Raw genomic sequence first — 27,539 nt, forward strand, 5'->3', positions numbered from 1 at the left:
ATCTGTGGAATTCTCTGCCACAGGAAACAGTTGAGGCCAGTTCACTGGCTATATTTAAGAGGGAGTTAGATATGGCCCTTGTGGCTACGGGGGTCAGGGGGTATGGAGGGAAGGCTGGGGCGGGGTTCTGAGTTGGATGATCAGCCATGATCATAATAAATGGTGGTGCAGGCTCGAAGGGCCGAATGGCCTACTCCTGCACCTATTTTGTATGTTATGTTAAATGAACAAAATCAGCCCAGACACCTAGTGCAGATAATGGACTACTTTTCAGTGCCGTCCTGCATAAAGTCAAAATAAAAAGCAAAATTATCAAAAATTACTGCTTTTTGAATCAGTGTCTGTCAACGCAAATGGATACATAAAAGCACACGCAAGCGACACTATATAAAAAAAAACGTTTGTACCGAATGGCCGTTTCTGGCATCTTGAAGCCTGAATGCTTAAGATCAGTGAGCAAAACAGCTCTGGATTGGCTTACAGCTCATTTCTCACCAACCATCAGTGACAAAAATCACTGCTTTTTGAACACAAACGCATGCAACTGGCACTAGTTCGAAACTGTTCAACAACAGTCTTCTTTCCCAATTAAACTGCAGTGTTCCAAATAAACAAAGGGAATCATGGCTATTTTCTCAATTGGTTTTTGTTAAGAGTTGCCCCAAGTAAATGGCTTTCCTGATTAATCAATGGCCCAATTAACCAGAATCCACTAAACATTCAAAAGAAATGGGTTACGTCCTGAAAGCTACATAGTCATATTTAAAAATTCACTGGGATATTTGTTCTCTCCCAATTCATATGAATAATGAATATGCAATGGTATTTTAGAAAGCTCAGGTAAATAAAGGCCCCAATATGCCAATAACACTTACAGACAAGTCAGAAAATTAGATATATTCTGTAACAAGATTTTTTAAATATTGGCACGCCTTCTAAATAAGGCTCTGTCTCACCAGTTTGATCACACTGTCTCAGCAAATTGAAATTATTAGAAGTCTAGTTTAAATTGCCAAAGAGTTTTGTTTTTATGATTCTTCAGCTGAATAGGCAGGTCCTGCATTGTTAGTTATTAATGGTGGTGGTGTGGCGACCAACTTTCTAGCACACACGAACCGGCTCACAACAGCACACGCAGGCAGAGGGCCGGTCCCAAAAAGGGCGCCAGGCCATCTTCACCAGCAGGGGGAAAATCCCGAGTGCGGAAAGGGTCTGGGAATATGCATTCCCCACAGTAGTCCCGCCCAGGGAGGGCGGGAACGGGAAGGCTTTAAAGCAGGCCACGAAGTTTGAATAAATCTCTTTCATCGCAACTCCAACTCACCGACTCCGTGTGGTTATTCTAGCGCTGTGTGTAGCACGCCGCTACAGAGGTTCTGTGTAGAATTCAATCGCTGTTGTACCATTGCAGTAATTGGTGATAGGGTGATTGCTCCAAATCAACAATTGAAAGGAACAAATCAACAGATTCAGAAAAGATAGGAGTTTTAAACAGAAATAACTGCTTTTTAAGGTGTTTTGGAGGGGGGGGGTAAGGTAATTTGATGCTGGACAATTCTGTACATCTCTATTCCATTAAAGCAACCACTAAAATACCTAAAAATGGTGTGCATTTGCATGCTCACTAACATGCCAACAACATGCAAACATTAAAAAATTATTGAGATTGTAACACCAATGGCCTCCTTGACCCAAAAAGTCATTGCAAGACCATGGAGTAAGCCCCTATAATGAAAGATGGCCCAAAGCATTTTCCTCCCCTATGGAAGGTGGGGAAGCAGCAGTGAGAAAGGAAATATTGAATTTAATCACTCAGCTGACCATTAACTTTTTATATTAAGACAACTCCTTACATTTTGTCTGAGACTCAAAAGCTTGTGAAACATTTAAAGTATCAACTTTTTACTGTCACCTTAGAAGGGGTTCATGACCTGGGGCCCCAGACCTCTTGGTTAATGGTAGGAGTCCATAGCTTAAGGGTTAGGAACCCTAGTCCAGTGGTCCCCAACCACCGGGCCGCGGACCAGTACCAGGCCGCAAAGCATGTGCTATCAGGCCACGAGGAAACTATATGATTTGGCGATATGAAACTATATGATTTGGCGATATGAAACTATATGAGTCAGCTGTACCTTTCCTCATTCCCTGTCATGCACTGTTGAACTTGAATGCACGCGAGGTCATCACCCACACGTCATCCATGTCAGCGTAAGAAGAAAATCAACTTGAGCTTGCAAATGACGGTGGGTTGAAAAGTATGTTTGACATAACATCTCTGCCGGCATTCTGGATCAAAGTCGAGGCTGAACATCCTGAGACAGCCATGAAAGCAGCGAAAATATTGCTTCCATTTCCAACATCACATCTCTGCGAAGCAGGGTTTTCTGCAATGAATGCAACAAAAACTAAATTGCGGAATAGACTGGACATAAGGAACACCCTTCGAATATCGCTGTCTCCCATCACCCCTCGATGGGACCGTCTTATTGCAGGAAAACAAGCCCAAGGCTCCCACTGATTCAGCGATATTGGTGTGTTGCAATGACTTTATATGTTCATATGAGGAAAATGTGTGCTGTGTGTTTAATATCCAAATGTTACTTAAAATGTTATGATGCTATAGACTTAAGTGACTTATAATTTACTTCTCCAATATTCATGCGAGGAAAATATGCACTGTGTGTATAATATTAAATTTGTTAGATAAATCTTTTTAGAAACAAAATTGAGTGTATTAGCCACTTATAGTTGACTTATCACCTATATTCCAGTCGTGATTAACACCTCCCCCAACCCCCCGTCCGCTGGTCCGCAAGAATATTGTCAATATTAAACCGGTCCATGGTGCAAAAAAAGTTGGGGACCCCTGCCCTATTCTTAGGATAAAGGCATGTACAATTTCATGCTATCTTGTGTGGGGGAAACGAAAGGATCTGAAGCCTCCATCGGTCAGAGTTGACCACGTTACATCCCAGTTGCACAGATTCACAAGCCAGGGCAGTAAAATATGGACAGTAAGCTGTTGCCCATGTAGCAAGCTCCCTCCTCCATGCATCTGATGGACCCAAAGGAATGGCACAGACCAATACAGTTTGGCACCGGCAGTGTCATAGGAGTTGCCAATCAGCATTGAACTTCATGTAGGATACCATAGGGGCTCCAGGGTCTGGATCCTTCCCCCACCCCCCCCCACCTTGAGGTTTACTCCCAAAGCTTTCCTCATGAGTGGGTACAGCAGCAAGGCAGCAGAGGTTTGATTTCAGAGTTTTCCTTCTCCTAGGCGAACAGACAACCACAGCTGATGAGCCTCATCTGCCCAAAGTGACTGGATTTAAGGCATCGGTAGCCCACCTTTGCCCCTTCTTCTGTCTGTAGAAACTGTTCCACCAAGCTTAGTAGCTAAGCCACATGTGAAAGTCAGGAGCTGGACTTGGTTGTTAGGGGCTATTTGAGTCACACACCATTGGGAGCACTTAATAGGTAGTGAGAGCTTATCACCACTACCACTCCCAGCAAAAAGAACCTTAAGTGACGAAAGGATACACCACACTAATCACGAAGAGTGAATCTTAAGAATTGCTAGAGAAAGTCATCACATAATCTGAAAAATTTAAAACTCAGTTAACAAGCATAACAGGTATTGTCATATTAAGGAATATAATGCTGAATTCCAGAAAGCATGGTACCTGTTTACACTTTAAACTTAACATTTAGAGCTGCTGCCTGAGAATTAAGAAATTCAATTTATCATGTTAAAATAATAAAATGTAAAACATTGTTAATTGATGAATAGTCATGACCAAAAACCTCAAACTAATTGTGTTTAAGTGGTAGTTTTCCTGAGAACACAGATTTAGCTGCCTCCTCCAAAAAGTCAGCTTATTTACTCAAAACTCAGAATGCAACAAAAAAAAAATGTATTCAAACACTGCACAAAACCATTTAGTGTCAATTGGCAATTCTAACTCTACAGACTTGGTTTCCTTTATTACTAAAACCACTAAAGTAGCATCTTTCCTTGTTACAAGGTCTAAATGGATTACACAAGCCAAATTTAGAACCAAGTAAATCATATACTGCTGCAGGAAATACTTACCCCTCACTAATCAAGTGATGAACAAAGATCTCGTAAATCAAGGATGTGGGAAAATGTGAAATTGTTCATTTTAGTAGGAAACTAAAGCAGTAACAATTTTATCTAAATGCAAGAGATTGCCGAGGATCTGATTGTTCTAGTGCATGATATGCAAGTGTTAGTATGAAGGCCAAAATAATTTAAAAGCCAGAATATTATTATTTATTACTTCTGGAAATGAATACACAAATAGAGGACATGCTTCCATTTTTCTAGAGTGCTTTGTTGGTATAATTTTATTGGTATAATTTGAAGAATGTAAATTACTCATCAGCACTTCAGAGAAAGCTTACAAGAGCAAAGGAATGACCAAAAGGGTCACAAGAGGGTGGATTGAGAGAAAGCATTGCCTTTTGGCTGAATCTTTGTCAACTCTGTAGGGGCAGCAGTCTGAATCTTTTTAAGGCAGAGATACTTACACGTGCAAAAGATTACCTTGGAAAGACAAAAAATGCACATGTTCAACCATTCCAACTGTGAACATCATAAGGGAAAAGCAGACTTTAGGGATTGAATGGTCTAGTCAATTTATGCATTTAAAGTTCTCATTACTTCAAAGGAAGGGTGTGAACTGTGTCAACTACCATGGGATACAACTTCAGAATCAGGTTTATTATCACTGCCAAGTGACGTGAAATTTGTTAGCTTAGCAGCAGCAGTTCAATACAATACATAATCTAGCAAAAGTAATAATAATAATCAATTACAACTTGAAATGTTACAAGCAGTTTTTACTTGTGCATTCATTTAAGCCGCCCTTAATTGGCCCTCCCTCACATCCATTAAACTAATTTAACTAATATTTAAGGAAATATTGGGAAAACATTTGCAAGAAGGAATAGACACTGCTTTTAATCTCTGGCTTACTAAGTTTTTTTTAAGTTGATTGCCTGTTTCAAACATGAAATTAATCCTTTATATGCAATCAGACAAAATGTTCATACAATCCTTTATATGCAATCAGACAAAATGTTCATACAATGGAGCAAAAGGTTCACCAGCTTCCTGAGGCATCACTTCTTTGCAATAGGTTACAATTGCTATGGAAACATGTTTCTCAGTAAGAATGATTGAAATGATCTAAGACACGAATGATGTCCAAATTCTGAAACATCTCTGCAGCAACAGATACAGTGAAATAAAAAAGCAGGAAGTTTAAATTATGGGTAGAACATGCTACTTGTTAAAATGGACAGTTTCTCCAAAAAAAATACAATCGCTAATTAAATAGCACACTTTAAGTGACACCAAAGCCAAATGATTAATTTGGTGTGGTTACCAAGCAAAACAACATTTTCAGCAAGAAAAATTCCATTGAAAGCAACTTTTAAAAGTGTCAAGGTCCAAATTCTTGAACCCTCTATTTCAGTCAGGAAATAAGGTACAGCATACTTTCCTTTTATTTCTTTCATGTTACAATTTCTTAAAAAATTAAGATCTTATCCAATCAGTCCCTTAAGTTCACTTATATTAATTTTGAACTGGTATAAACAGACAGATCAGTTGTTTCCTTGAGATGCTCGGTGTTAAGTACAATCACAGTGAACATTCATGAAACACAAGAGATTCTGCAGATGCTGGATATTACACACACACACACAAAAAAGTTCACTTGCTAGAGCAAAGGCCAAGGATGGTAAGAATAGGGATCCCTAGGTGACGGGGGGGGGGGGGGGGGGAGAAAAAAAAAAAGAGGCAGTCTAGGTCAGGTACACACATCTGGGATCAAGTAAATCCCTGGAGAGGTATGCAGGATTCAGGAGTGCACTCAAGGAGGAAATCAGAAAGCAAATGATGGTACAAGATAGCTGTAACAGAGAAGATCATAGAAAATCCACAGAAATTTTTAAAAAGGGAGAAGTAACTACAGGTTTCCCCCACCATCCGAAGGTAGAGCGTTCCTATGAAACGGTTCGTAAGCCGAAATATCGTAAAGCGAAGAAGCAATTGCCATTTATTTATATGGGAAAATTTTGTGAGCGTTCGCAGACCCAAAAATAACCCACCAAATCATGCCAAACAACACATAAAACCTAAAGTAACAGTAACATATAGTAAAAGCAGGAATGATATGATAAATACACAGCCTATATAAAGTAGAAATACTTCTCTCCAACGATCCCCTGCACAGATCTCCGTAGCGAAGATCTCACACAAGCGCTCTCGGCAGAAAATCTCACGCAAGCGCTGTTGGCATAAACGCGCTCTCCAGTAACCTTTAAACTATGAAGCTGTCAAATCTACCAAATAACACGTAAAAATACACAGCCTATATAAAGTAGAAATAGGTATGTACAGTGTAGCATCACTTACCGAAATTGGGAAAACAGCGCCGACCACACTGATGATGGTGTGTTAGACTGAGTCGTCGCAGGCTAGGTGGTGCAGTGGCTCCCACCCTCCGGGCTGCTGACCTGATACATTGCTGTGAAGAATGCAGCAGTAGCCGGGAGGCACACAGCACATCGTTAAGAAAAAAGCCGAAATAAACATGCTAATTAATTAGGTGCCGCCGACACGTAATTGTCGGCCCAGATCAGAGGCGAGGCAATCGGAAATCGGCACTGATCTGGGCTGACAATTACGTGTCAGCAGCACCTAATTAATCAGCATGTTTATTTCGGCTTTTTTCTTAACGATGTGATGTGTGCCTCCCGGCTACCGCTGCATTGTTCGCGAATTGGTACAGAATCTGTCCGCGGCCCGGGTGTTGGGGTGGTGGGACACGGGGGTGTCATCTCATCGTCGATCAAGGCAGGCAGCTCATCTTCTCCTATGACTGCTTGCCTCGATGTCGAAGGTCGAGGTTCATCGTCTGCTGTGGCTGATGTGGAAGGCTTGCTTGACTGCTGAGCCTTGCGCACTTTTCTATCATACAGTTGTTTGTAAGCACTCAAACCATCCTGCAAATATCCCCTAAACCTACGTACCCTTTCAAGATTAAAGTCGTACTTTATCATTGCAGCGAAAATCTCACGCAGTTGCTTCACTTTCTGCATTCGGTTTCGATTGTTATCCTTTCCTCTTCCAATTGCATCAGCTCTTTATCTATCAGTTCTTGGTCACGGGATGCCAAAACCCCTTCAACATCATCTTCATCAACTTCCACAAGCCAAACTCACTTTGTCCTTGTTTCGTTCACCATGATTGAAACGCTTAATTATGTCTAGTTTTACGCTAAGTGTAACACCCTTACTCTTTCAGGCTTTTCCGACACCTTCGAACTCACCTTGCTAACGGCTGCTCAATGCAACGTGTTTCAGCAATGCCGTTCCGAATCTGGGGCAGAACGGCTGCTCGGGGCGCGCGCTGCCTTTTATCACGCGCTAATTTTTTGCAATCTGATTTTTTATCACGCGCTGCCTTTCTTCGTAACAGTGAAAACACCTTCTGAAAGCAAAAACAGGGTACTAATGTAAGTCTTTCGTAACAATGAGGTTTCGTAAAGCGAAAAACGTTCGAAAAGCGGGGGACACCTGTATAGAGAATAGACTCCCTCAAAATCCAAAGTGGACATTGGTGTTTGGAGTCATGGGAGATGGGCAAGGTTCTCAACGAACATTTCTTTTCTATTTTTACTCTGGAGAAAGCCATGAAGACTTTGGAACCAGGGAAAATTAAATGGGGCTATATTTGAAATAGTCTGCACTATAGTACAGAAGATGCTGGGGAAGATAGACAAATCTTCAGGGCCTTAACAGGTATAAACAAGAATACTGTAGGAGGCTAGAGAAGAAATTGTAAAAGCCCTGGCTAAGATATTTATATCATTGTTAGCCATGGGTGAGGAGCTGGTAGACAGGAAGAAGAGTTGCAAAGAAAAACCTGGAAACTATAAATCAGGAACCTAAAATCTCTGGCAGATAAGTTACTAGAGGGGATTCTGAGGGTTAAGATATTCATGCATCTGTAAAGACAGAAGTTGAATACGGTGTAGTCAGGTTCTACATGCCAGGCTGCTCTGATAGATTAGCTCACATGGAATCCAGGGAGAGCGGGCGAACTGGATGCGCAATTGTATTGATGATAGGAAGTAGGTGGTAGTGGAAGATAGTTTCTCCAGCTGTAGACCCATGACTAGTGGTGTGCCTCACACATCAGTGCTAAGCCCATTGTTGCTTATCCTCTATAAATCAACAAATTGGATGAGAATATGGTTAACACAGAACAGTACAGTTTGCAGATGACACTGAAGTGGCATAGTGAACAATGCAGAAGGTTATCAAAAATTTCAGTGGATGTTGATTAGATAAGTAGGCCAAGGAATATCAAATGGAGTTTACGTCAAGCTAAGTGAAAAATGCTATTTGTGTGAAGTCAAATCAAGGTAAGGCTTTCACAATAAATGATAGGAAGCTGAGAGTTCCGGTACACGCTTCCCTGAAAGTATACTCACAAGCAGACTGGGTCACGTAGAATAACTTTGGCATTCTGAAGTTCATAAATCAAGGCAATGAGTTTAGAAGCTGTGAAGTCATGGTGCAGTTATACAAGATACTGGTGTGACCACACCTGTTCAATATGTTCCGTTTCAGTTACTCTAACCACACCGTTTCGTAACAAAGATGTTACGAAACGGAAAGCACGCAGTATACAGAATAAGGTAGATGACCTTGTAATACAACTAGAAGTTGACAGGCAAACACGAGGAAATCTGCAGATGCTGGAATTTCAAGCAACACACATAAAAGTTGCTGGTGAACGCAGCAGGCCAGGCAGCATCTCTAGGAAGAGATACAGTCGACGTTTCGGGCCAAGACACTTTGTCAGGACTAACAACCGAAACGTCGACTGTACCTCTTCCTAGAGATGCTGCCTGGCCTGCTGCATTCACCAGCAACTTTTATGTGTGTTGCTAAAAGTTGACAGGCATGATGTGGGCATTTCAAACAGGAAAGATTATAATTTGGATCTTAACATCCAAGGATACACACTATATCAAAAGGATAGGCAGGTAGGCAGAGGGGATGGAGTAGCTGTTGGTTAAAAAAAAATCAAATCCTTAAAAGAGGTGATCTAGGATTGGAAGATGCAGCTTCTTAACTCTACCCACGAGGATTCTACAAGAGTAAAAAGACCCTGATGGGATGTAGGGCATAGAAATGGCATGAAAAAGGACAATGTTATGATGGTCATGAAGGATTTCAATATGCAGGTGGATTAGGAAAAAAAATCAGGTTGGTGCTGGGTCTCAGGAGAAGGAATTTTTAGAATGCCTACATGATGGCTTTTTAGAATAGCTTGTGGTTGAGGCCACTGGGGAAAGAATTCTGGATTGAATATTGTGTAATGAACCAGATTTGATTACGGAGCTTAAGATAAACAAACCAAAGTCAGTGATCATAATATGATGGAATTCACTCTGCAATTTGAGAGGGAGAAGATAAAGTCATATGTATCAGTATTACAGTGGTGTAAAGGGAACTACAGAGGCAAGAAAGAAGTTAACCAATATTAACTGTAAGTAGACACTAGCAGGGATGATAGCGGAATAGCAATGGCTGGAATTTCTGGCAGCAATTTGAAATGTGCAGGATCGATACATTCCATAGTAGTATTCTAAAGAGAGATGCAGCAACAATGGCTGACGAGGGAAGTCAAAGACAGCATAAAAGTGAAAGAGAGGCTATACAATATAGCAAAAATTAATGGGGAGCTTGAGGATTTGGAAGCTTTCAAAAACCGACAGAACTAAAAAAAGCAATAAGGAGAGAAAAGATGAAATATGAAGGTAAACTAGCCAATAATATAAAAGAGGATACCGAAAGCTTTTTTTCCGGATATACAGAGTACAAGAGAGGCAACAGAGTATATTGGACCGCAGGAAAATGATGTTAGAGAAGTGGTAATGGGGGAGGGGGGGAATGCAGATGAACACAATAAGTATTTTGTGTCAGCCTTCACTGAGGAAAACACCAGCAGGATGCCAAAAATCTGAGAATGTCAGGGGACAAAAGTTTGAGTATAGTTGCTTTTAATAAGCAGCAGGTGATTGGGAAGCTGAAAGGTCTAAAGGTAGATAAATCATCTGTACCAGATGGACTTAATCCCAAGGTTCTGTAAGAGATAGCATTGTTTACTTGGATGCTCACAAGCCCTTTGACAAGCGATTATGGAAGTATTAATGGTCTTTCAAGAATCACCAGATTCTGGAATGGTTCCAGAAATTATGAAAGTTGCGAATGTCTCTCAACTTTTTTAGGGAGGGAGGTAAAAGACAAGAAAGTATAGGCCCGTTAGCCTGAATCCAGTGGTTGGTAAGATGTTGGAATCCATTTTAACAGTGAGGTTTCAGGGTACTTGGAGCCACTGAAAAACAGACTGAAGTCAGCATGGCTTCCTTCAGGGGAAACCTTGCCTGACAAATCTGTTGGAACTTCTGAAGTAACAGGCAAGATAAACAAAGGAGAGTCAGTGGATGTTGTTTACTTGGATGTTTAGAAGACCTTTAACAAGGTGTCGCACATGATGTTGTTTAATAAGAACCTATGGCATGATAGGACCAACACTAGCATGGATAGAAGATTGGTTGACTGGCAGGAGGGAAAGAGCGAACATAAAGGGGGCCTTCTCTGGTTGGCTGCTGGTGACTAATGGTTCCACAGGGGACGGCGTTGGGATCACTTCTTTCCATGTTATATGTCAATAATCTGGATGATGGAATCAGTGGTTTTGTGGTCAAATTTGCGACTGATACTAAGACAAGTGGAGGGGCAGATTGTGTTGAGGACGCAGGGTGTCTGCAGAAGGACGTAGATTGGGAGAATGGTCACAGAAGTGGCAGCTAGAATATAGTGTATAGTATGGTCATGCACTTTGGTAGAAAGAATAAAGAAGTAGACCATTTTCTAAACGGGGAGAAAATTCAGAAATCAGAGTTGCAAAGGGACTTGTGAGTCCTTGTCTTGGATTTCCGAAAGATTAACTCACAGGTTTGAGTCAGTGGCAAGGTAGGCAAATGCAATGTTAGCATCCATGTCAAGAGAATTAAAATACATAACAAGGATGTAATGCTGAGGCTTTATAAGGCATTCGTCAGGTAGCACTTGGAGTATTGTGAGCAGTATTGGACCCCTTATGTAAGAATAGACATGCCGGAGAAGGTCCAGAGAGGTTCACAAGAATGAAAGAGTGAATGTATGAGGATCATTTGATGGCTCTGGGTCTGTCCTCACTTGAGTTTAGAAGAATGAGGTGGGACCTCATTGTAACCTATTGTATATTGAAAGGCCTAGATAGATGAACACTGAGAAGATGTTTCTCATAGTGGGGTGGGGGCAGGGGGTGTCTGGGACAAAGGCATAGTCTCAGAATACACGGATGTCCCTTTAGCCAGAGAAAGTTTAATCTGTGAAATCCACTGCCACAGACAGCTGTGGAAGCCAAGTCATTGAGTATATTTAAAGCAGAAGTAAATAGGTTCTTGATTAATAAGGACATCAAAGGTTATGGCGAGACAGCAGGAGAATGGAGCTGAGAGGGATAATAAATCAGCCATGATGAATTGGCAGAGCAGATTCAACGGGCTGTGTGGCCTAATTCTGCTCCTATGTCTTTTGGTCTTACGATCAATAATCAAATTGAATTGTGGTAAAGTTCAGCTAAAAACTAAGAATTATTTCTAATGAACAGTAGAGTGCAATCACTCATTGTAACTGCCTAGTACGGATGCTCTCCAATCATGCGCCCAACCCTTACACGTGAAGTTTTTAGGAGACAGGTGGGTGGACAAGCTACTGCAGGCACCTTCTGTCAGGTGGAAAAGAGGCAGTTCTATGCACTTTCTATCCCAACCCTACCAAAGCCACAATAATTAGGGCCCCAGTCAAGCATAACCAAGCAGAGCTGGGAGCACTGAGAAAGATTCAATCACTGAATTAGTGAGGCTAGCTGTACCTCGTTTTTTCACATCTGCTCATTCCCCTTTCATGGCAGTTTTTCTGACTCTTCTCCTCTCCCCCCCACCAAAAAAAATCACCCCACGTCCACACATTTTTGTTCATTTCCGAACAGTTCAATTTACAAACAGCTCTCAGGAACAGAACCCTGTCATAACCCTGGGAATGCTGACATGAATCTGCAACCTGATTTCTCTTCATTTTTAAATGAACTAGCGCTATCCTATTGACAGCGATCATTTCACAGGACGTTTGTCAAGATTATAATTTTTTTATGACGTACATTGGACTCATGCAAGCACAGGCACATTCTGACACTGCCTAATGTGCCTTATGATTGAAAACATTAACTGATTTTAACACCAGCTAAGACAAAAAAAATTACCTGATCGAATCTGAACTTCCATAAGGAATACCAGTGGAGATCTGCTAACATCTAGAATGCACTTAGTCGTGCATGAATGTACCAAGCACCTAATTCAGAGTATTCATTACAAGCAGCTCAGTCTCCAGTTCCCTCCTCAAGCAATAATCAAATGATTACAAGCGATTCCAGCTTTGCCGAACAAATCTATCCACAAAAATGTATGTCCACAACCTGTTTTCAAAAAGACTGTTAAACAGGCTGTCCATTAGAACAGAGATAAGGAGGAATTTCTTCAGCCACATGGTGGTGAATCTGTTGCAATTCATTGCCACAGATGGCCATAAAGGCCAAGTCATTGGGTATACTTAAAGCAGAGGTTGACAGGTTCCAGATTAGTAATCACATCAAAAGGTTACAGGGAGAAGACAGCAGAATGGAGTTGAGATAGAAACTAAATCAGCCATGATCAACTAGCAGAACAGACTTGATGGGCTTAATAGCTTAATTCTGCTCCCATGTCTCATGGATTAAAACCCTTACAGAACACATTTCACTGTGGATTCATTCATCACAGTGTTTTTTTAAAATGCCATAATTAATGGCACTTTTAGATTTCCAAGGTAGATACCTGGATTACAAAATGGAGGTTTTAGAGTCAAACCTTTAGAGAAATCTCAATGAAGAATCAATGCTTATCAACACTTATTAAACTACTTATAACATCAGGATTTATTAATAACTTTTTCAACCACATGTAACTGTAGGTCATTTAAACTCTAATAAAAATGACCAGCCCACTATAGTCACAATACTGGTACATACAAAATAATGAAGATTTTTAAAAGAAACATCCTTTCAACACAAACAAGAAAAAATCTGCAGATGCTGGAAATCCAAAAAAACAGACAAAATGCTAGAGGAACTTAGCAGGCCAGACAGCATCTATGGAAATGAATAATCAAACAACGTTTCTGGCCGACACTCTTCAGCAGGACTCGTACTTCCTCTGCAGTTTTGGGGATTTCTTTTCTCTACTGCTCCAAGTTTCATGGCAACATCTACTCGAACAGAGAACCAAGACAATTCTGTACTGGCTCTTTGAAATAACAATTTAAATGAATCCATTCTCACTTTCATCTCTACATTTCTCCTGTTAAATATTTATTCTTTATTGAACAACTGGTTTTGAACTTACATCCCCCAGTTCATCAGGTGGTGCATTCCAAATCGCAGCCTCTCATTTGTCTCAAAGTGCTTCCCTAGCAATTACTTTGCCAATTAATTCCATATCTGTATTATCTGATCATTCACCAACTCTAACACTAGCAGTGTTTGATTTGTATCAATTGCTTTCTGCAGCAAGCTCCTCTCAGCCTTCCTGAACAAGAACATCAGCTTCTCATCACTGGAACTGATGTTTTAATTCTTTATTAAAGTTTCAGTGAATACTTCAAACTTCAACCAATTTAAGAATGGAAATCTAATTGCAGTCATCAACATTAACAGATTGATTTTCCTTTGCACTAAATTTACAAAACATCCTTCACAGGGCCATAAAACCATAAGACATAGGAGCAGAATTAGTGGCCCATCAAGTCTGCTCCACCATTCCATCATGGCTGATTATTATTCCTCAGTCCCATTCTCCTGCCTTCTCCTTGTAATCTTTGACACCTTTACGAATCAAGAACCTATAAACCTCTGCTTTAAGTGTACTTGACAATTTAGCCTCCGCGGCTATCTGTGGCAATGAATTTCATAGATTCGATACCCTCTGGCTAAAGGCGGCCATGGAAGAAAGAAAAGTTGGGGGGGCGGGGGGGGTGGAGAGAAGAAGCACCAGAGGGAGGCAATGGGTCAATGGGTGGGCAAAGAGATAAGGTGAGAGTGGGAAAAGAGGATAGGGAACGCTGAAGGGGGTTTGGGGGGCTAGCATTACCAGAAGTTCGAGAAATTGATGTTCATGCCTTCAGGTTGGAGGCTACCCAGACAGAATACAAGGCACTGTTCCTCCAACCGCAGTGGGGCCTCATCACGACAGTGGAGGAGGTCAAGGATAGACATATCGGAATGGTAATAGGAAGAGAAATTAAAATAGGTGGCAACTGGGAGATCTCGCTTTTTCTGGCGGGTGGAGCGTAGGTGCTCGGTAAAGCGGTCTTCCAATCTACGGCAGGTCTCACCAATTACACGAGGCCACACCAGGAGCACCAGACACAGTACATGACCCTAACAGACTCACAGGTGAAGTGTTACCTCACGTGAAAGGACTGCTTGGGGCCCTGAATGGTAGTGAGGGAGGTAGTGTAGGGTCAGGAGTAGTAATTGTTTACTTACAAGGACAAGTGTCAGGCTCAGTGGGAAGGGACAAATGGACAAGTCACATGGGGAGCGATTCCTGCAGAAAGCAGAAAGTGGGGGAGGGAAAGATGCGCTTGGTGGTGGAATCCCTTTGGAGATGGCTGAAGTTGCGGAGAATTATGTGCTGGACGCAGAAGCTGGTGAGATGGTAGGCGAGGACAAGAGGAACCCTATCCCTGGTAAGGTGGCGGGAAGATGGGGACAGCTTATCTACTGATGTCTATTACAAACCAATGGACTCTCACAGCAACCTGGACTATACCTCTTCCCACCTTGTTACTCATAAAAACGCTATCCCCTTCTCTCAATTCCTCCGACTCATCTGCTCTCAGGATGAGGCTTTTCATTCCAGAACAAAGACGTCTTCCTCCTTCAAAGGGGCTTCCCTTCCTCCACCAATTATGTCCTCAACCACATCTCTTCCATTTCACACACATCTGCTCTCACCACATCCTCCCTCCATCCTACCAAAGACAGGGTTCTTATCCCTGCCAGCCTCCACATCCAGGACATTATTCTCCACAACTTCTGCCATCTCCAACAGGATCACACAACCAAGCACATCTTTCCTTTCCCCCCACTTTCTACTTTCCACAGGGATTTCTCCCTACGCAACTCCCTTGTCCATTCATCTCTCCCCACTGATCTCCCTCCTGGCACTTATCCTTTCAAGCTGAACAGGTGCTATACCTGCTCCTACACCACCTCCCTCACTACTATTCAGGGTCCCAAACAGTCCTTCCAGGTGAGGTGACATTTCACCTGTGAGTCTGCTGGGGTTATAGACTGTGTCCAGTGCTCCTGGTATGGCCTCCTGTATAATCTGTGAGACCTGATGTAGAGTGGGAGACCGCTTTGCCTAGCACCTACATTCCAGCCGTCAGACGGGGATCTCCTGGTGGCCACCCACTTTAATTCCACTTCCCATTCCAATATGTCTATACATGGCCTCCTCCACTGTCCTGATTAGGCCACACTTAGTCTGGAGGAACAACATCTGGGTAGCCTCCAACCTGATGACATGAACATCAATATCTTGAACTTCTGGTAATGCCCACCCCACCCCCACCATCCCCCATCCCCTTTTCCTTCTCTCACCTTATCTCTTTGCCCACCCATCGCCTCCCAAAAGTGCTCTTCCTTCCGTTTCTTTCGTCCATGGCCTTCTGTCCTCTATCAGACTCCCCACTTCTCCAACGCTGTATGTCTTTCACTAATCAACTTCCAGCTCTTTACTTCATCCCTCCTCCTTCAGGTTTCACCTATCACCTTATTTCTCTCCCCCCACCCCTCCAGTCCTGCCACAAGGGTCTCAGCCCAAAACATTGACTGTACTCTTTCCCATAGACGCTGCCTGGCCTGCTGAGTTCCTCCAGCGTTGTGTAGTTATTTTACATTCTCAAATGTTATTAAAAATAATGGCATAAGCGCACCAGTAAATGAACAAACTGCAAACATTCACAAACCAAATGGCTCTGAACAAGTACCTTTCTTTGAAATCTTTCTATTCTGTTAGAATTAACTCTTTCAGACCCTCCACCATATGATGGTTTGCAAGTGCACAATACATCCTTGTTTATAACAATGCACAAAGATTAACATAACACTTGTTAAATATGATTTTGTTGATACAAATCAGTTCATACCATGAGCTGAGTCCAGAGAAAATATTTATAATCCATAAAAACATGGATTTATAATTATTTCTGGACCAGATTATGCATCTGTTAACGTAGTATAACCCTCAATGAATGACTCCCATATTTTAGAGCAAATCACTGAACCTCAAAGATTTTCACCTGTATTATACTATAGTGTGTTCAAAGGGGCTTTATACTTGGTTTTAAATCAACATTTTTGTTAAGTAGGCAATTGAAGATGTGAAAAAGCTAATGGATCTCCAATGAAGTTACTACCCAGTTCATGTGTTCTAATTACGTTGACTAAGAGTTATGATTTGGATCCTCCTTGTAAGATTCAACAGGAATTCAACATGCCATCTACAAAGAGCATCTCTAATATTGCTACTCTACCAATACTATTCCTATCTTTAATATCTCTTTTTTTCCCTTTTCAAGGTTCTTTTGAAGACCCTGACCTGGAGTTACATGCTGACTTCGGCTCTTTGCGGGAATGGGACCTGCTCTCAAGGCCTCGTGACTGGCCATTTTTCAATATGCCAAGGACACGGCATAGAAGACTGACGTGCCTTCAGGGTGCCAGATTCTCGTGGCTCTGGAGGCGAGCAGGTTCAATATCATTGCTGCCACACAAAACTGGTGTGTTGCGGGAGACGGAAAATCGTAAGCAGCAAGCTGGCTGTGTGCCCAGGGACCCAAGTTCTTTGGGCACAGAGCTCAGAAAAAGCAATGCATCAGACTTTTAACACCATAAATCAGTGAGTTGTTTTTGTTATGTCTCCTCTCTCACTGTGAAACAGGGACACCTCTTTTTCCCTTATTAGGGGGAAGATAGAGCCTGTGGCACGTCGAATTACCAGGTGAATGAGTAGTCTTTGGGGTACTGCAAGTCTGTGTCTTTATTGATGCTTTGCTGCATGCTTGAGTGCTCAGTGGGGGGGCACTGATGCTTCTTGACTGATGATGGTGGTGCGGGGGGGGTCATTGCCTTGCTGCTGCTTATGCGTGGGGGGGCGCTTTGGGGTTCTAACATTTAACTGTCATTCATTCTTTGGGGCACTTCTCTGTTTTTGTGGATGTTTGCGAAGAAAAAGAATTTCAGTATGTATATTGTATACATTTCTTTGACGTTAAACTGAACCTACTGAATATTTCCCTTTTGATCGGAACTCAAAAAAGATGTTGGAAAAATGAGAAAAAAAACAATATATGCTCAAATCACCATGCAGGTCAGATGGCATCTTTGAAATGAGAAACAGGGTTTAACATTTCAGATATTGCCCAACCTGCAATTTGTTTCCAATGTTTTCACGTCACACTAGATCTGATTGCTCAAACCTCCAGAATGAGACCAACGTACAACATTCTATTTCACTGGGATCTACCAAGAAGCACATAACTGACAATGTCACTGGAATGAAGGCTTAAAGACCAGGTGTTAAGGAAATGGTATCTTAGTTAGATAATGACTGGTCAACAAAACTAAGTCAGAATGTGCAAATTTGACTGCGCAGTTCTAATGGTTGTAGATAAACATTTCTGTTAGTCTTCAGTGAAACATGTCAACATGCCCTGATTTTCCATTTACAATGTTAAGTTATTAGGAACAATACATGAAACGCCTATAACCTATACAACACTCAAGATGGCATCATTTGTATCAATTTTAAAAGTGAATTTATCAAAAAAATGCATAAACCTGAAATTTTTTGATACCAAAATAGAAAAACTAAAGAAAACACCCGAAAGTTTCAGAGAATCCATAGATTTTGATGCTGAAAATACTGTGTTTAGCGTGGCACCATATCATCTTAGTCATTTAATTTGTAATAGTGGAATTGGTCATAAGACCATAGACAAAGGAGCAGAATTGGGCCATTGGGCCTATCCAGTATGCTCCGCCATTTCATCATACCCGATTCATTTACTCCATTCTCCTGCCTTCTCCCACAACTCCTCACAGTTGACTAATCAAGAACCGATCAACCTCTGCCTTAAATACACTCAATAACCTGGCTTCCACAACTGCCTGTGGCAACAAATTCCACAGATTCACCACCCTCTGACTAAGGAAATTCCTCCTCATCTCTGTTGAGAATGAATGTCCCTCTATTCTGAAGCTGTGCCCTGTGGGCCTCGCCACATCCACTCTATCTAACAATAAACACGACATTGAACAAAAGTTCTGGAAAGGATGCTTGTGTGAAGAATATTTGAAGTTTTTATAGGGAGCAAAATTTGGATAGCATATATAACTCAAGCATGAATTCATACATTTAAATGCCTAAAATGTAATAATATTGCTGTTTTATATTCACATATGCAAACTTATCAACCTGCTGCAGATTTATTGAAAGTCACTATTTTCTCCTTGATCTATAATATTTAAATGAAATGTTACCACTGATACAAATTGATATTTTTCTTAACAGGAGAAAACATGCAAATTATTTCCTTCAAAAGTAAATTACAGATAAGAATTCCCTTCACTGTTCATCAACACTAGTACAAGTATTTAAATAGTGCCATGAGGTAATGCCTTTTAAACCATGAGGTATAACATTTCAAACTTGGAATAGTTTTGACAAAGAGTCACATCGTATTCTCAGCCAGAAACAAAAGATATATAACAAGTCAACAAGTTTAAATTCTTCCTATTCTACGAACATGTAACTATAAAAATAAGCAACATTAAATCATGAGCAGAAAATTGTCAAATATTAAACTCAAACAAGAGCAGATTCCAGACAAATTTGTCTAAAACTGTTCTCCCATATTATACTAAGTATGATTGAAGCAACTTTATTTATTGACTTTATCACAAAGTTCTAACATTTCTCCCACATACCCAAGTCAAAAAAGATAACCAAGCATCAAAACAAGCTCAATTTAAATATTGTTTTTGATAATGCAATAGAGTTTAACTGTGAGATACAGGTCTACTATCTAGCCTTCAAAATCACTCAATACAACACTATTAAATGCAATAACCCTTACTGTATTTAACAAAGGAATTTCATCTCAATCATACATCTAGAAACTAAATCCAATACTAAATAAAACACAATTTTCACTTTCAACACATACTTCCTAATTTATTAATAGCAGACCACATCATTTACAATCTCTGCATTAATCCTTAAATTCCAAATTAAGATTCAAGATCAACCCCCAAGAAGGGTGACAATTTTCTAGTCATCTCCACTGTCTGCAAAATACAAAGCTAGATGCTTCCAGCACCAGCATTCAGACATTTCAGTATTAACAAACCTCCGAAACAGTTCAATATGTCTACAACCGACAAGCAGAAAAATGATTTGCCTGTGAATTAATCCATTTCAAAATATTAATTGCAGATGGTACTTTAGTCTTACCCGAACCACCAAACTGACTGCTCGCAAGTGTAGTTGGTCCATTTTTTCCACTATTAACAGGAGGAGAGAACATCTAAAAAAAACAAAATTAATGATTAATCTGTGCAGTTACCATGATATTCAACACATCCAAACACATTCAAGAGCCATACAGATGGCAACAAAGTTATGAAAATATGTACTAAAATGGTTATAAACAAGAACCATGGTGTAAAACATTTCAATTTTTAATTAAACCAATTCAATATGTAGTAAAGAATGTTTTTGCTAATCATCAAGACTGCAAATCCTAAAACTGATGAAAAGGGATAATTTCTAGTAAAAGCTTAATATATACATATTTTTTTTAAACGTGCTTGCTTGCCACTACCACTATCACAGCAGTGATCAGGGGAAAGCTGGAGCTAGTCAACTCAGCTAAAATAATTCAAAGCTAACCTGAAAATTAAGCTTATGCGAAACGTCACACAAAAATTGCATCACTTTCCTAATAAATCCATTCCGTTAAAACTACTGGCCTTAAGTCTAGACATAACATAAAACTTGAAGAGTTCGATTCTGACTAAACTGGATGCAGGGAACGCGATTTTCACATTGTTTGAGTGATAAGTAAATGGTGTTAAAAAAATAAAATCTGGAAACATCATACCGCACTAAAATCGAGCAGATCGCTCAATTCCTTGTCCGTTCCTATAGCGGCCATCCGTTGCTGTGGATTCATCTTGAATTATTCGCACTAAACCTATGAACAAAACAGATATTCACATTACTCAAAACAATGAATTACTTTAAGAAAACCGTCAGCAAATGCGTTCAATAAGGTGCTGGAGCTAGGCTAGGAGGTCGGAAAGAAAAGAACGACTTAAAATCCAAGATTGCAACTCCCTACAAATAAAAGACTCCGGGGAACTTGCTGTGCAAGTAAAACTCTGCATCAGACTCCAAAAATATCCTACCGCATATCCTTCCTAACCACAAAAGTACAAGTTACTTTACCAGAAATGACAAGTTAACATTCCACCTGACAAAGACTATTTAACCTCGACTGGGAAAACACAATGCAAATGTTTTTAAGAGGATAAACCACCAGAATTAAGTTTTGTGCATAGAACAGCTTCCAGCAGCTGGCGGGGTTGGAGGTGGTGGGTGAGGAGATCAACTCCTCTGCCCCTGGTAGTTAGCGAGTAGGCCGGGGTCCAGCCAGCCCTCCAGGCGGGGGCAGGAGGCACTAGAGCGAGCTCTAGGGTCAAGGTGCCGCCCGGCGCCCCGCCCAGCTGCCCATTCACCCCGCTCCTGGCCCCAAGCTGCAGGCCCAGGCACAGGCCCCGACCCAGCCCCCTTCCCTCTGACCAGCAAGTCGCCTCGCTCCTGGGCTCCAGCCGTCCAACTCCGACGGCCAGGCCCTCAGGCTACCCAGGGGCCCCCCTCCTCACCTCTTTCGCCCCTCCACCACACATCCAACGGCCGCCAGCGGTCCCGCCTGAGGGTGAGGGCTGTAACTCCCCCACCCCGCGCTCCTGCCACCGAGCCGGGCCGACCCGCACTGGCTCGGCCTGTGCTGGGTTATATGTGTGTGTGTGACGCGGCTGGCTGCGCCTCGCCGTCTCTCTCTCTCACCCACCGCAGCCCGCCGATCCTTCAGGCGGACATTTTTTTGGGGGGAGAAGAGGGCTGAGCCGCGTCACCACGCCGAAATAAGACGCTGTATCCCTCCGACCTACTCCTTGTGCAAAGAGGGGGGAACCCACACACACACTCTCCCTCTCTCTCTCTCTCTCTCTGGCGTCCCCCCACCCAACCCTGTGAGATTTGATAGGCACTGAACATGCAGTGTGCAGTCTAATGTTTAACCTTGGGTTTGGCCATTGTATCTCAGTGGATATGGAGATTACAAAAAAAAAATGAATGACAATGAGTGAAAAGGATCCTTTGTTTGTGCGGCAGGCAGCGGCAGCGGTGAGACGGTCTCTGTTTTCCTCTGTCTTTGATTGACAGAAGATTACTTGATGGGGTCGAATTACACGCATGGCCAAGCAGATGTTATCGCCCCTCAGTATACTGGGGCCAATATATACACACATATATTCATCCTGCAGGCAATGTTTACTGAAAATGTAAGGCTTCAAAATAACTGACATAAGTAGGGGAGAAAACCCTATCACCAAATAGATGGCAGTCGTAATAACGTTACTTAAAAACTAAGCAACTGTTTTAAGGTGATAAAGCTATGCTATACGCAGCGTTTTAAAACTTATAGCAATTTTAGAAAAGTTTCTTTCTTAATTATGTGTGCACTGTCACAGATAGAACGGTTGCTTGCTGGATGAAACTATTTCATTGTCAGAAAGGCTTACGAGGATCAGAATTTCGCCTCTGAAAGTAAGCAAAATGTATTTTTTTTAGATTTAATTCATATAAGTGGAAAGAAATTCGCTTTCTTATTATCAAAAATATACCATTCATTGAATTATTCATACTTAATTGCATTTAATATTTCTGTAATTTTTGTTTGACTTAGAGCACGACAGAATATCTATTACTTTCAGTTTAGTGAGTCTCAAACGTGATGGCGATTTGAACGTGATATTTTTAAGAGTGTATGACTCCTAAAAATGATTTAGTTAAAACAATAACAGCGTAAATGTACGTAGTCAAGAAGAGATTGAATGAATATAGACGTCAAATGTAGAACCTAGTGCCAATATTTTCAGTGCGATTTTTTTGTTAGAAGCCTCGAGTTTTTCCGCGATTTTTTCACCCTAGGTTTTATTCGTTTGCTTCCAGTTTATTTTTAATTGTCTGTTTGTTTTTCACCGGACGCAGTAATTCCCACGCGAGTGAAAGGTAGCGGAAGAGGAGGCGAACAATCGAAATGAAGTTCGAAAGATTTATTGAGGATCGTTCCATCCAATGTGAAAAGCAACATGTGACATTTGTGGAAACAGGCAGCTAAACCGGACCATTCAGTTCACCCAATGAATATTATAATTTTATATAAACTGGACAAACACCACCCAGTTGTCAGCACGTTGCTCTCTTTTTAGTAGTTCCGATACACTATATTTGTATTGAAATGCTGCTGGCAAACAAAAAAATAACGGAAGTTGGGGCACCATCCACCCTTTCCCAAGATCCCCTTTTCTTTAATCCCAGAAAACAGGCTCGGCATGTTAGCGGAGTGGATGCTGCCGACCTAAACCCCACGTCGGACCGGCGGCAGCGCCGCATTCCCCCGGTTAAACTCTGCTGGAAGCTGGTCACAGCAGCCAATTTCAGCGGAGTATTCCCGCTGCTTGCTCCTCATCTGTTGAAATCACAGCCTCCGACTGCCTACTAATAGGGAATCATTTCACGTTAACAAGCAATGACAAATTATAGAAAAACAACAGTGCAATTTTAAAATATGCAATTCCCATTCACGTTAATTTTATCCGTGTCCAGCTCTTCATCGGTTAAGTTTATCCAATTAATTAAACATTCCGCCGTTTCATCCACTGAGATGCTTAAACGCAACTATTTTCGGGTGACAGATACGATCATTTCAACAGGACGAGTTCTCGAGCAGAGCGAAATGCACGACACAATATGCTGTGGCTTCAGTTTACAGACTAAAGCACGGAGCTGGCAAATATTTCAGTGGCAGCGCCTAACACTCATTGCCAATTATGTTGCAAAACATAGCTCTTAATCTGAAATAATCTGTTCTCAATGTAAACGGACGTCACCCCAATTCTCATTCAACAATTTTTTAAAAAGTCTGATAATTTGCTTCATTGGCCGTGAAGCCTTTGAGACGTCCCGAGGTTATGAAAACCGATGACTCAAACGGAAAGGTGTCTGCTCTGTTTGAAAAAAACAGTTTTATGGTAAAAAAATAGCATTTGTGTAGATAAATATCATAAGCAATCTAAAGTTTTGATTAGCTTCTAACTAGTTTAAACTATCATCTATTTAAAAGTGCTTAAATATAATAGTCTAGAATATCCCGCTTCTTGCAAGTAAATGATCTAGGTATTGTAAACAAGCGAGCTGAAGGTACATTAACAAATTGTTCGTATTTTATCTGTATTAACGCCCGATTTCAGCTCCGATCGGAATAAACTTTAAAATACGGGAAAATCATAAACTTCTCCATTATACATTTTGCTTTGTGGCGATAAAGAATGGTCCAAGTGCAAAACGTGTCTGTTATAATCATATGATAAAGAATTCACTAGACCAGTCTTTTCGTCCGGGTGCTATGTTTCTGTAATCATTGTAACATCATTATCAAACCGAGCAGGCCGAAGTGGACAACAGAAACTGTACTTTCAAGTTACAAAAGTAATACCGAGGTTGCTTAATGCAACATGCACAATTTTCTGTATTTCCTCTCCCACAGATTGTTCTAGTCATTAAAAAACAGCATAAGCTCGCTTTAAGTTTAAATTGCTGCTAACCAGCTTTTATTATCCCAAGTTTATCAAAAATGTTTTCTTCTAAAGGGACTCACACAAACTCACAACTGAAATTATTTCTATGTTTGTAACAAAGCATAACTTCCATTGATTTTTAGCGTCAAATTTATATATTTGTTCTAAAATAAAGACTATTAACGCATTTCCACGTAAAATAATTGTGATTAAGTGTCATGCCTTGGTAGAATTAATTTCATCTCGGTATTGCATTGCTTTGGAAGCAATTTTCTGCTTATATTTCAGCTTTCGGGGGTTTAAGCTGCCACAAAAACAGTCACTCTCACTCCCCACATCTGAATTTGATACCAGCAGCACTGACAACCCCATGAAGCAATTCAGAGGACTGTTAGACTGAAAGCTAATTTACATTTACCAGAGCATCTTTTTGTAGGCTCTGTTCGTCTATTTAATGTAATAGAATTCCACGTTAACATTGTGCTCGTTTGCACGATTGTTTAACACCAGATAGGCCATATACCAGGAGAATACCGTTACACCCAGATTTAATTAGTGGATTGAAATTTTTCCACGCTGATGTGTTTTTAAAACCGTAAGATCACGAGGTAAACAGAAATTATCATTTTCCATTTGCTCTTGAAATTAATACTGATCAGTAGATTGTTGCCTTTTTCGTGCTGCACTACATCAAGATGGTTTAATCAAAAATATTTTGCTGCCGTTACTTTAGAAAATATAACCCGACTATGTCCATAGAGTTAAAATATTGAATTATGTACGGCAGCCTAGAAATACACTAGTATGTAACTCGGGCGCTCCGGGCTGCTAAAAGTTGATGTCTGACATCCGCTGTGTTTACGTCTCAAAAACAAAGCCGCCACGAACAGGAACAATGCGAATAAAAAGGAAGACACGTACCTTTGTATTCAGGCTAATAGGAGCAGCATGGATTTGGAAAGTTGAGCTGGTAAATGATCTCTGCCACCAGCATCTATTGTCAGCCGAACAAAGGTGCTCCCGGTTAGTAGAGGGCGGTGAGATAGGAATGATCTGGAGGGATTCCGTGCAAAATTTCACACTGGGAAAAAAAAACTGATAAAGTGAAATTGTGATTTTGGATAATTAAATATATCTCTAATAAAAACAGAAGTCTATTTGAAAGTCATACGCTTCAGATGTTTCTCTTATAACTAAACAGCTCAAATAATCAGTCAGTGTTTATCCCTACGGACAGAATGTGAGGGTTATTGTAGATTGCTGGAATGATTTTGTTCCATATAATTTTATTGCAAAGTACGAAAACTGTCGTTCGTTTTATTACCTCACAAGGTATCTGCAGATGGGAGCATTTGTCCGGGATAACTCTCTCAGAAATTCAATAAAATGCTGTTCACATCTGTGGAAGACGGGTTAATATTGTACTGCAGAATCGTTATCAGGTTTACTTCTGTTCAATTGCCACGAATTTGAAGTGATGCAATTAGCGTCACCTGTTGGTAGTGAGGAAAGTGGAATGTGTTAAACCAGCCCAGTCTTGCATCGGCTGGCTTTCCTCCCGGGTGCTGAATTCTTCAACAATCTTCCAGAGTGTCTCAACTTCCTTTGCGTTCCATTGACCCTTTTCGGTCTCTTAATTTTTAAAAAAATATTATTTAAATACATTTCTACCCGAATTTAAAACAGCATTTAACGACTTCCATAGAGCTTCAAGGTGTTTTTTCGTTTTTGGACAACACCAAGAACAATCGATGATGGGCTTCTCAAAGGGATTTGAACCAATGATATTGGACCACAGCGGGAGCAGTTCTGGGATCTTTCTGATCACCGAACAACATTCACACCCCGAAACGATCCTATTCTGCTCACTAGTGGAATGATTTATTTGGGGGGGGGGTATTTAAAAGGAAGAAAACCGAAGAATAGTCTTTCAATTTTAATTCGTGATTTTGAGGCGTTGCACAGTCCAAAAATAGGGAATGTTTACAGTCATTCTCCCACCTGATTACACTCTTGCTACTGAGCGACGAGGTTGTGCGTTTAAATCAAAGTCAGAGACCTACACACAGATCTCAGTCGGCTCTTCAGCTGCGCTCTGCTTCCGCTGGAGTTGTTTCCTAAATGAGTTGAGAAAGATGGTGGCCTATTTGCTTTTTCAGCTGAGCGCAGACTTCCTATGTCACCGTCTCACGGGGGCTGTTGCTACATAAATTCCGAACAATATTTATCACGAGCAACATTTTTTAAATATTCCTCTCCGCCGACATTGTCGGTCATTATTGCGGAAGCTTGTTGACCGTCCATATTTTTGCTTATAATATTGGCTGTACTTTAAGTGTTTCATGAGGGTTAAAGTATTTTGAGGTGTTCGATGCTTAAAAATGGCCTATAAGCATGAGTTTACACATCGGTATCTGACCTGAACGCAGGAATCACAAGGAGCCCTCAGTCTTGAACTATCTCCCACCTTGTTTGCCCATCTAATTAGTCAACACTGATTTTCAGTCACATACAATCATGCAACTTTATGGCCCAGATGGAATTCACTCAGCCAAAAAAAAACTGAGGTGTTTGGAGTACTCCTACTTTTCAATTTTGTCCATCACCTTGTCGGTCGCAGCTCTATGGGTACTGATACAACAAATCATCAAAAAGATGTTACTATTATTTAGTATACATCAACATTGCTCTTCTCAGGATGTTCTATATACATTTTTAAACAATACAGATATTTTCACAGATTAATGGGTATCTCAAAATGTCCTCATCACAGAGGAATATCACTTACTTAACCAAAAAAAGGAAACTCATGGATATTACAAGATTTTTGCTTCCAGCCACATGACCTGGAGTCAGAAAAATACTTACTCCAAGAATGAATACATCAAAGGGGACCGTAACCATGAAGGCAGATGGATTAGTGCACCAATTACAAACACACCCAGAAAGTAGAAAGCAAGATATTTGTCTATACTATCTTTTAAGGGTCTTTTAAGAGACTCTTGGATAGTGACATGGAGCTGAGAAAAATAGAGGGCTATGGCTAACCCTAGGTAATTTCTAAAGTACATTTTCGGCACAGCATTGTGGGCAGGAGGGCCTGTATTGTGCTATAGGTTTTCCATGTTTCTATATCTTACCACCAAGAAAAATCTTTATCATCACAAGGTTCATTATACCAGTAAACACCTTCAAAGCAGATTGGCGCATTGGGAAAGAATACATAAGGAATCTGTGATGGGAAATTCAGGATGGAGTATCACGTGAGCCGGAATTTCTAGAACATAAATCCCTTTCAGATAAAAGAAAGATTCACTTGTGTTTTCTATACAAGATTGTATATATAATGCCA

The 27,539-nt window shown here is 40.9% G+C and overlaps 1 protein-coding gene and 1 long non-coding RNA gene across 6 annotated transcripts in view; one reads left to right on the forward strand and one right to left on the reverse strand.

The window, feature by feature from the left end:
• The window catches only part of tcf12 (transcription factor 12), a 361,463-nt gene extending 340,008 nt beyond the window's left edge, over nucleotides 1-21,455 (reverse strand). For all 5 annotated transcript variants that reach the window (XM_072278449.1, XM_072278446.1, XM_072278444.1 and 2 more), the window contains exons 1-3: nucleotides 21,209-21,455; nucleotides 20,425-20,517; nucleotides 19,776-19,848 (exon numbers count right to left, since the gene is read on the reverse strand). In XM_072278449.1, the coding sequence (XP_072134550.1) occupies nucleotides 19,776-19,848; nucleotides 20,425-20,496 (145 nt within the window). In that variant the 5' untranslated portion in view covers nucleotides 20,497-20,517; nucleotides 21,209-21,455. The remainder of the gene's footprint in view (nucleotides 1-19,775; nucleotides 19,849-20,424; nucleotides 20,518-21,208) is intronic.
• A 464-nt stretch (nucleotides 21,456-21,919) lies between these two features.
• On the forward strand, nucleotides 21,920-23,974 carry LOC140209486 (uncharacterized). The gene is made up of 3 exons (XR_011888996.1): nucleotides 21,920-21,991; nucleotides 22,079-22,154; nucleotides 22,599-23,974. It is a non-coding gene; the product is annotated as an uncharacterized lncRNA (long non-coding RNA).
• Nucleotides 23,975-27,539: the final 3,565 nt, after the last annotated feature.

This window comes from Mobula birostris, chromosome 14, assembly GCF_030028105.1.
Source record: "Mobula birostris isolate sMobBir1 chromosome 14, sMobBir1.hap1, whole genome shotgun sequence".
In the NCBI taxonomy this organism is placed as follows: domain Eukaryota; kingdom Metazoa; phylum Chordata; class Chondrichthyes; order Myliobatiformes; family Myliobatidae; genus Mobula; species Mobula birostris.